A 10,642-nucleotide genomic window follows, 5' to 3' on the forward strand; every position below is an offset into this window, starting at 1 on the left:
AGACTGAAAAGGATTTATACAAAAAAGGGCTTAGGCAAAAATGTACAATTCATCTGCTGAGAGAAATGTCTGACAAAAGGAAAGGATCTACTACTAGAAGGCATCACCTTCACTGCCAAAGGACCTCAGGCCCTTTCCTGGGCCTTCCACATCCATGTTATGAATTCAGCTCATAGTGCCACCAGTGCTGGAGAAGGGCAGCACTGTCTTCTGAACAGAGCTGACTCAAGACAGCAGAGAACTGAGATTTTCACACTTTGCTAGTCATGGTTGGTGATGGCCTCCCGAACATTGAGTGGATATCTCTGCTAACATCCTAGAAGAGGAGCCCAGGGTAATACAGAAAATAGACTCAAGCAACCAGTCCCCTCCCTTTCCCTGCATTTTCTGACAGTATCCACTGCAATCAGTTCATCCACGTGCAAACAACTGCATTTATTGCACAGCATGCCACAGGGACATCACACCCTGAGCTCTGGTGTGCAAGTATGAACTAGCAGCTTTGTCAGCAGCACTATGCAAAGTGTGAGCAACCAGGTTGCTCAAGCCCTTACTTAGGCTTTGGCACCTCAGCTTCCTCCAGTCACATACACTGAAACCCACCTGGCAGCTGAGGGCAAGGAGTAAGAGGAATAATCTGCCAGCCTAGGGGCCTAGATAATAGTTACTCAGCTCTACAAAAGAGCAAAGCACTGAAGGCCTCAACACCTTGTCAACACCTTGGGAGAGAAGCAAGCACAGCACTGCCCTACATCTGGCCCTAGCTGGTATGAAGATGTGTGAAACCCTGCAGAACCCCAGAGCCTACAGATTCTGCATGACATTAACACTGAGCAACGAAAGGCCCCAGCAGCTGGCAGAGCTGGGATTATATCCAGTTTGAAAACGCCAACAAAGAGCTTCCCCACAAGCCACCCCTTTTCCTAGAAAGGAGAGAGGTTGGGTGTTGTGCTGAGCTAATAGCAGGGCACAGCAGGGATTGAAGGGGGGTTTACTCACTGTCTGTTCATTTTCCAAATTGGCCTGCTGTCTTCGGAGATCAGCCTTAATGAATGCTGGAACAGAGGGAGGAAGAGAAATGTGAAGGCAGTCAAGTCACCTTGCAGGGCCCAAGTCAATTTCCCCAGGACTCAAACGAGCAGCAGAAGCCCCAGAAGAGACAGAAACATATTACAATGAGCAAGAGAAATCACTCTCCTGGACAAGGCGGAGAACGCCTCTGAAACAGACAGGATAGAGATTCTTTATTGCAGCATGTAGAAGAGGCAACTTTGAGTCCCCAGCCAGAGCCAGGGAAAAAAAGCCTTGGCTCTTCTTTGTAAGCAGAGCAGATGCTTAAAGAGGAACAGCATTGCTATGGGACTGCTGTGTGAGTTCTGCCCTTTCCTGCAGGCACTGTGAAACACAGACAGATGACTCTTCAATTAATTAAGTTGAAAAGAGGGTACATTATTACAGCACTGGACACATGCAGAATCATTTCCAAAGGCATGTGCAAAAAAGTCACAAGTTCCTGCTCTCTATTTATCCAAAAAGGTTTTACATACTAAATGGTTTGCAGGATGGTTTCTACAATGTTTATTACATAAATATTAGCTCTTGCCTGGTATTATAATTAGCTGAACATCCATTACAGCTGCGCAATTGTCCTCTTTAATTGGGTCAGTGGCCCTCTGGGGAGGAAGTAAGATGTCTTCCTCATGATAAACTTAATCTGTGTCCAGTTGGCAGGACTCCTTGACTTGCTGGTCACAGTCCAAACCTCCTCTCATTCTTAGAATCCAATGGTATTTATGGCTCCTGCACTCTTACAATACTTCATCTATCACCTGTCATTGCCAGCCTTGTTTCAGTTATCCCCACCCGGTATCAATTAGTTTCCTTGTTAAGCTCTAATCACAGCATGTGATCTTTGCTAACTACATTTCTAACTTAACCCCTTACCTCAACTGCATACAAAAGACCTCAACTAATGTGCCAAGCCCAAGGCAAAGTAAGAGCAGAAGAACACTGAAAATTTTAATTACCTGTCACAACGGTCCCCAGGAACAGGACAGAACAAAGCAAGAGGTTTCCTGCCTTTGTCCCAAAGCGATCTATGATTTGCCCTTGGCTAATGGTCAAGGCAATACCAAAAATCTACAAACAAACAAAGGTAATGTCAAGCTGTACTGCTATTATAAAGCAGCCCAAACTCTTTCCAATCTTTACCAAAGTATCAGAGCATACAGGCCAGTCAAACAGTTGGCCTAGTCAGGCTAAAGTTTGATTATAAACACATCCAGGGGCATCTCCTTGCAGCTAATGGAATGACAGACAACTCTGATGGGTGGAATCTCATCTCTCACTGGAGACAAACCAGGACTGTTAAGAGCTATGTGTGAAAAGGCAAGGATGACTGGCACCCTGAAGTATTTTCTTAAACAGAATGAGCACCACTACAGAAATGCCATGAGGAACATCATTCAAAAAGCCAGGTCCCAGGGTGCTTAGATCTGCAGTACATTACACCAATAATGGACAAGAAATAGGACTCAAGGCTTGGAACTACAATTTAATCTCTTTGCCTAAAAGGAGGCAAGCAAAGGGAAAACAGCATACCTACCTGTGCTGAGACATTAAGGAGCCCTGATGATGTTCCTTCTGATTCTGGGTATGTCAATTCTGCAGCAAACTCAAAGCCCAGGGGAAGGTATCCTGTCATGAAAAACCTGTAATGAAGTACACAGAAAGGAAGACTCAGCAACTGCCAAAGGAACTGAAGAGGTACAGTACAGACTGTAACTCTAAGCAGCATCACCTCCAGCACAGTCAAACAGCCATGCCAGTCCACAAGCTTTTCACTCTTGTCCACTGATCATCTATGGGGCTGTGGGTACCACCTGCTTTCCAAAAGCTCCCACTTACCTGGAACAATTAAACTGAGCAGGGTCACGATAATGTCCCTGACTCTAATGAAGCGCATACAAGTGAGAGATGGGAAGGGCAAATAGGAGCCATTCAGATGTTCTGGCTCTTCCCAGTCCCTCCCACAGCAGGAGTTCTGCCTCCCTGCTTATCCCCTCCCATCACATGCTGAGGAAAGCAGCCTGCACATGGACTTACCCCAGCAACCCAGCAGTCACAAAGACCACCCAGAGGTGGCCCAGGCTCAGAGTGAAGGTATAGACTATCATTCCCACCAGAGACATGATATAGACAACTAGCGTTGTTTGCCTGCAAGAAAAAGCAAACAGGGTTTTATTTAATCCAGTCCTCCTTTTTGCCCACAGATCTTGGTATAGCTTGTAGCACACGGGTAAAAAAAAAGCATTTGAAAGTTGCAGTCTCTTGGCACTCATACCCAGACAGAGGAACTGGACTGACAGACAGCATGGAAAGGCCTGCACACAGAGCAGCACAGCAGAAGAAAGATCCTACCACAGGTTGACAGGTGCCTGGTCATATATGGTACATGGCACATGAGGGAGAGAACAAAATCCAATTAATCTTTAATTAATCTTTCTTGGGCATCCTCTATACTATAGTGAGTTGAATATACTTACTTATAAGCAGGAGCCAAGGCAATCAAGCACTCTCAAGCAGGAAAGTAAAGGAAAGAGGTGTCAACACTGCTAGAATCTTATGGGCCTATATTTTTCAGTGCTGTCTGAAACAGCTTTCATTGCTGCTCCTTTCTATTGTTTAAACTACCTGCTGTATTTGGAGAGGTGACATGAAAGCCAGGTTGCCCTCACAGCCTCACCCTCAAGCCATGTGAGCATTTAGCATTCAGCCAACAGCAGCTGAACCACAAGCTCTTGTCTGGGTGCACAGGAGACAGACACCCTGTGCTCAGGAGGTATGCCAGTCACACCCTGGGAGCAGCCAAACCTGCAGCCAGGCCGCGCAAGGATCGTCAGTGAGCTCAGCACTGCGAGACACAGGCAGCAGCCCGGGCCAGCTTTTACCACAACATTTAGCAACTGTCATCCTTGACTACACACCAAGAAAACCCTTCCCACATTAAAAAAAACAAGGCTCTTTCTAGTACAAGAGGCAGCAGTAAGTCTTCCCAGTACATAGTTTTGACCAGGAAAAGGAAGGAAAGGAGGAAAAGGTAAATACTTTACCTGACTGAAATTCCACCAGGATTTTGAAAGCAGAACAGTTACCAGAGTTGATAAAACCTTTTGATCACTACCTTTTAGGTAGAAGTTACATGTATTACCACAAGCTACTTGTGTACTTTCTCCCAGATTTAAGTCCTAATCCATTAAAGAATGTGTTTGATATCAGTTCCTAGAATTCCAGTGAAGAAACTAAATCTTAAACTATTTTCACTTTTCCTTTTTAATGTAAATGATCACTGTCAAAAATCTAACCCAAGTAGGCAGTAAGTATTACAATGTGTAAGAAAATGTTTCCAGTACACTGAATTACTACAGATAAATCCAGACTGTTCCAGCTAAGGTTCTGTCCTCCCTCACTGCTGCAATGACTGCAGTCAGTGGGGCTCATGCCCATACATCAATTCCTTCTCAAATATAGGCCTGAGAAGCTAATTTCAGGCTTCAGCTATTGATCCATACTTACAAGGCTCACGAGGCTCATTTAATATACTGAAAGACTAAACAACATGCTGTGGCAAGCATCTTGGGTATTTTGTTTTGTAATTTTGTTGTGTATCAAAGGAGTAGTTAAACCTCTTACCCTCCAATGCTGTATCATTTCTAGAGTATGTTCTTTCCAAAGTTTTCACTGAAAGAAAAATTCAGCTGTGAAGGCAGCATAAAGGGACTGCTTACTTCTGTTATAATCCATTGCAGAGAGCTGCTACATGGCTGGCACAGTGCCTGGAGGCTGCAGAAGGAGAAGAGCTGAAAGACTGACTGAACAGACAAAGAGAAGCCCCAGAGAGTGAAAGAGATGGAAGTAAAAGCTTTTTTCTGCTCAATACAGGTTCCTCAGGTATGTCCCATGAGTTCTTATGCCTCTCATGCCCTAACAAGCAGCCATAGAGATAAGAGATGATTAGGAAAGGAGCTCAAAGCTAGAATTACAGTTCTGTACTTGGGCTACATGAACCAAGTTTGAGCTGGGTGCTCCTTCCATAAGCAGGAGTCTCCAAACTACATAGCAGTTAGTGCTAAAATACTGTGCAGCCCTCCAAGAGGTGGCTGCAGCCCTTGGTTGGAAGTTTAGTCACTGCCAGCAGGGACACTCAGCCCATGGAGTTTTATAATTTTTTTCTCACCACAGCCAGTTTGGGCTCAGTGCAGAGGTCTCAGGATAGTCACACAAAATCTCATTCAGTTTTCTAGGCTTATGGTTCAAGTATTCCAAGGGATTTGTATCTTATTCAGTGTCATGACAGTTGCCAAGTGCTGCACTTGGCCCTTCATCTCCAGGCAAAGGTGAAGAATGAGACAGTGACCAGATGTGGTCAAGACTGTTTCACATTGATGCTATGTCATTAGTCAAGCTGCAAGAGAGGAGCTCAGTTCCCAGAACACGCTGTGCCCCACAGCGAGCTAGAGCAGGCAGACTCATAGCTGCAGGCAAACTCTTGAAGGTGTTCACTGAAACTGCAGAACTGTGTAGAGGACAAAATGGAGAAAACTGATCCTGCCAGGGGTACCTCACCTATCAAGTTTTCCTCACTGACCTCCTTGAATCATTAGGCTGCAGAAGGACAAAATTAATCAACAGACCTTTGTAAAAGAACAAGGCCACAGGCTTGAGTGTTGTGGGAAACACCGACCAGGAAGCACCCTGAAGCCATGAACTGCTGCCTGCTCACCATATACCCTCACAGGATCTGAACAGAGAGCAGTGAATGCAAATCCTGCTGCAGGAAACAGCCTTAAGCACACAAGCAGACTTCTCCTAAACCTGAAAGGCTTAAGACTTAGATTTCAGCAAAACCCTGCTTCGCCGAGCATACCACTGACGACAAGAGAAGGAGATTTAGAGCTCAGCAGTCCTGTAGAAAGACACAAAATTTTGAAGAGGATTTAACTGAGATACTGGTAGATACTGGTGCACAGGGAAACAAAATCCCCTGGGGAAAGACACAGAGGCAGAGTGTTCTCAGGAAGTGGCCTTTGACACCCTGTTCACTAGAGAACAAGAATACTCTGTGGCCCTAGGGGCACTGGGGCATGGAAAAATGCCCAGTTTTAGCTTAATAAGCCTCTTATCATAGCCATAAATCTCATGGGAATGAGAAAAGCATAAAGGAGGAGAAGCAGATTCACAGAGCACATCAGCACTGCATTCTGGTGTTTTTAGCAACCTACTCCCATGCTGGCTCTACAGGGACTGACAATTTTCATTGTCTGGAACAGGGAACAGAGACTATCTACTTAACAGGCTGATTAGTGCAGTGCGTACAGGCTGGAAGTTAGGCATCCTGCCACATTACCTTAGAGAAACTGAGGTTAACCCAACCCTGTGCTCTGGGAAGGAAGCATTGCTATAAAGGCATCAGTGCCAAGTCTCTGTGGCAGAGCCAGAGGGAGATCTGTGAAGGACCTGACACACTTGTCACTTAGATGAACCTAACCAGCCCTGACATTCTGCCTTCCCAGTCACATTCCCAGACTTTCTGAAGAGGCAGATTAAAGAGCCTGCACAAGGGACTGTGAGAAAAAGGAGACCTTGGGGAAAAAAGCCAGGCAGGGCCAGCACCAGCAGGGAACAGGGTTGAAATGAAGAACATATCTCCTGCTGTTCAGTCAGCTCCAGAAGAAGCCTCAGAGTAAGGAATGGGTATGGCCCAGCCCAGCCTTGTCTCACAAGGTCACTTGGACAAGGAAAGCAAAAGTAACATGAGAGTATTGCAGCTGCAAAAACACTAAAGTCAAGCAACATCTGAGGCAACAAATGAACAAGCTGGGAGCAGGAGGTGGGATGAGGGGCACAGGCACATAAAACAGTTTTAGCTGCTCACAGGGATGTTGTGTGCAGCTCCAGCATGCTCTCCTGTATGGACAGGGATGACAGATGGCCTCCACAGGCTCTGCCATGAGGATAGCACATTCCAGGCTGCACACAAGCCTGAACAAAGCCCTTGATCCTATGCTCCCAGAAGATCTCATTGCTGAAGAGACAGAGGTGTCAGATGCTGGAGAAAGGAATGAATTGGAGAAGACTGCTTTGGTTTTCACCACACCCATATCCTTTGGCATTCAGTTTTATGCCACTTTCTTCCTGTATGAAGGTCAGAAGAAAGGACAGTCTTGGTAAATTATTTATATAAGACATATGGCAGGATAGAGTGAAGACATACCCACTACACAAGGACTAACCTTGTGTAAAACAAGCTATGATAAGAAGGCCCAAATTGCTGGTCAGGCTAAGCTGAGAGAGCACTCACCTTCTCACTTGGAAGAGAGCCAAGTGCCCCATTCTAAACCATCTTTTCTCCTTCCCCCAGATTTTTGTACTTTGCATCTGTACAGACCTAAAACACCACTTGGGGGTCTTCTGCCTAGTCACTGGAGAGAGAGATGGGTATTTCTGACATCTTGCCTTATAGAGATGCAACAATGAAAGCAGAGAGAGCTGACTGCAACCAGCTTGACCTGAGGCCATGTGAACACTGCACTTTAAAGAAAAGCATAACCAAAGAGAAGTGCTGATTAATTCAATTCCCAAACACCTCATTCTGAGCCAGACTACCCTACTAACACCAATTCACCCAGCAGTCTCCAGGTGTCACAACCTCATCCATCCTCTGAGCCAGGAACTCGATGTCAAATCTGTAAGGGTCTTCTCCTGATTCCATGATTCAAAGAGATGTGCTGCTCTCAACAAGCCATACCACCAAAGGCAACCCCAATTCTTGCACTGCTCATACATAACCCATGTATTTATTTTAATGGACCAAATTTGCACCTGCTATTCCAAAAACAAGAACAGTGCAGGCACTGCTGCAGGGACTTGCCTGCCAAATAAAAGCAAAAGTGCAAGGCCATTTGGGGCCCGAGCATGACAGATGGGGAAAGCCTGACTTAGCACAGCCTCACCCTTTCAAAGAACTGCTGATGGTACAGTAAAGATCAAACATGCATGTAGAGCTCTGCAATTCCTTCTGTTATTAACCTTCCCCTGCTCCCCTCAATCACAGCTGGATCCCATTCATTTGCTTCCCTCTCTCCAAGCTGACTAAAAAAAGGACTTAATATCTTTCCTTCCTGATTTTCATGTGCTTACCATTTTATTCTTGACACTATCTCAGCAACAGAGGGAAGGGGGAGGGTACCCACCTAGAACATCTGGCATCTTGACAGTTTTTTTAAATAGACTTTCAAATGGGGCTAAATAAAGACTATGTAGCACTCAGAAAAAAAATGTGCTAGTTTCACAGAAATCCATTTTGCAGGCTGTAATGAAGAACAAATTCTTAGCAGGGTTTTTCTTCACCTAAGGCTAAAACTATCTCCCAATAGTCCCTGGGGGTCCATAGAATAAACTCCATGGATGACACAGTCCTGCACTGTTAGCCAGCTCTGCCTACCTATGTGATCCCTCCAAGGAAGGAGCGGACACAGAACAAATACAGGATTTGTGGATTTTTCTCTCTCTCCCATTCTCCCAAATTTCAAGTCTCAGCTCTGCATGGTGAGTTGCAAAGCTCTTCAAGCCTTCATGCTGCAACCTAACCTCACTTACAGAGAGCCAGGAAGATCATCCAGTCTAGCAGTGCCAGCTGAGGCTACCTTACCACTAGCCCTGGGCTGGAAAGAGACACAAGTGACATTGCATGGTTAGCAGTGCAGTTCTAACAGCTGTATTTCTATTTCCCCAGACTCCCATATGAGTACTACTCAGTGCCACACAACCATCTAGACACAGCAACAAACAACCTGCCAATCCAGAAGTCCTCACCTACCTTTCTTTCTTATGAGAGAAGCCAGTTTTCTATTTCTGATCCCTGTACTTCACAGGGAGCTAGAGCCAGAGGCCACTTCAGAAGGTGCAAGCTCACAGCCAGCCAGATTATTCTAAGCTGTCTACAATGAGAATGTGCATTTCTGGGATAATGGTAGTAGGACTCCTCCAGATGAAAAGCTGCTGCAAGGAATAAAACTCTGAAATTGCTTTCAAGTCATTACCAGCACATAACCAGTAAAGCTCCCTCTCACCCAACCTGCTCAGACAACAGGTTGTAGCATAGTTCTTAAAGCTAGCAGAGAAATCAAAAAGCTGGTTGGACCCCAGTATAATACACAAGAGTCTCTCTGTATCACCTGGGATATCCTACAGAAGTGTTTCTGAGGACCAGGAACTGTAGGACAAGCAAAGACTCTTAACTGTCCCTTTGCAGATGGCAGGGCATGCTGGCCAGATCTGCCTTCCCAACTCACAGGGCAACAAACGCAGACTCATCCACCCATAACCCCAATAACCTTATGCCTGCCCTGAATACAGCAGCACGCCACCAACACAATGCCTCTGGGCACTGGATTCAATGTGCCTTTCATTAACTGGACAAAAATTCACAGAGGCTGGTTTGTAAGGGCTGACAAATGGTCTGGTACAGTCTTGATTCTGCTTGTGCCAAGAACTCTCTCATCCCTGACAAAGCAGTTATTGGGCCATCTCATCTTCTCTGTGAGCCTCCCTAGGGACCACCAAACACCAGATCTTGTATGGGCCCAGTGCGGCTAATGCACAGCTCCAAATTTCACCTTACACTAACTGCGTTTTGAAGAATCCTATTTTTTCACTACAAATCCTCCCAATGATTCAGTCTCTAGAGCGGCAACTTGCAACTGCACAGGGTTCCTCCCTGCACAGTATGGAGGAAGAGCACAGTCACCAGGGCACAGGGGCAAACAAGGGACTTACTTGTAGGTTTTGGTTCTGTCCAACCAGAGGCCGGAGATCAGAGCCCCAGCCATCCCCGACAGTATAATGGTGAGTCCAATCCTGCCAGCATTCACCTCCTCCCCCTGTGGTGAGACACATACACACTCACACAAGTGCAGGAGCTAACTCATATCCAACAAAAAGCAAAGTGCACAAAACACAGAGAGGAAGAGACAGCAAAGTTAGTCTTCTCACATGCTTTCTGCTGGTAACACACTAACCAGAACTAGCCTTTGCAGAACACTTTTGGGCCCACTATGAGCCAGTGCTTTCTGGTCCATGAAAAAAAAAGGTCTGGCAATTATGTCTGAGCCAACCCTGAGAAAAATGTGTGCACTGGCCAGCGTGAGCAGATACTCTCAAAGGAGTTAGCATAAAATCTATTAAGCTTGCTGCTAGGATTTGGACCAGATTGACTAGGAAGTACTGGGACTCACTATAAGGCAGAACAGAAAGGAGCTCTGTGGCATGCAGCACCAGCAGCAAGCTGTACAATAACTCAGGTACAGAGGCACCCCACCCTTCTGCCACGACAGCATGAGCATGGGCAACCTCCTGGAACAGATGTCCCAGCAGAAATCACAGTTAGAAACAAGGAGAGGAAATTGCTGGAAGATTTTCTCACAAGTAAATGCTTTCAATTAAGGTGCAAAGGAGCTGTCTTTTCTAGAGCTCACCAGCTTTTGCATGGGGTGGCGTAAAGGCAAAAAGGAACAGCCAACTTGTGTTGGAGAGCAGCAAGCATCAGAGAGGGCCATGAGGGTTGGATGCACTTACTGGGTAG

At 45.8% G+C, this 10,642-nt stretch overlaps 1 protein-coding gene across 1 annotated transcript in view; it reads right to left on the minus strand.

Annotated features, from left to right (window-relative positions):
* FLVCR2 (FLVCR heme transporter 2) overlaps positions 1 to 10,642 on the minus strand; it is a 33,459-nt gene that overhangs the window by 4,801 nt on the left and 18,016 nt on the right. The window contains exons 7-11 of the mRNA XM_031064210.1: positions 9,838 to 9,941; positions 3,106 to 3,216; positions 2,606 to 2,711; positions 2,028 to 2,139; positions 1,000 to 1,055 (exon numbers count right to left, since the gene is read on the minus strand). Of these exons, the coding sequence (XP_030920070.1) occupies positions 1,000 to 1,055; positions 2,028 to 2,139; positions 2,606 to 2,711; positions 3,106 to 3,216; positions 9,838 to 9,941 (489 nt within the window). The remainder of the gene's footprint in view (positions 1 to 999; positions 1,056 to 2,027; positions 2,140 to 2,605; positions 2,712 to 3,105; positions 3,217 to 9,837; positions 9,942 to 10,642) is intronic.

This window comes from Geospiza fortis, unplaced genomic scaffold, assembly GCF_000277835.1.
Source record: "Geospiza fortis unplaced genomic scaffold, GeoFor_1.0 scaffold54, whole genome shotgun sequence".
NCBI classification, from domain to species: Eukaryota; Metazoa; Chordata; class Aves; order Passeriformes; family Thraupidae; genus Geospiza; species Geospiza fortis.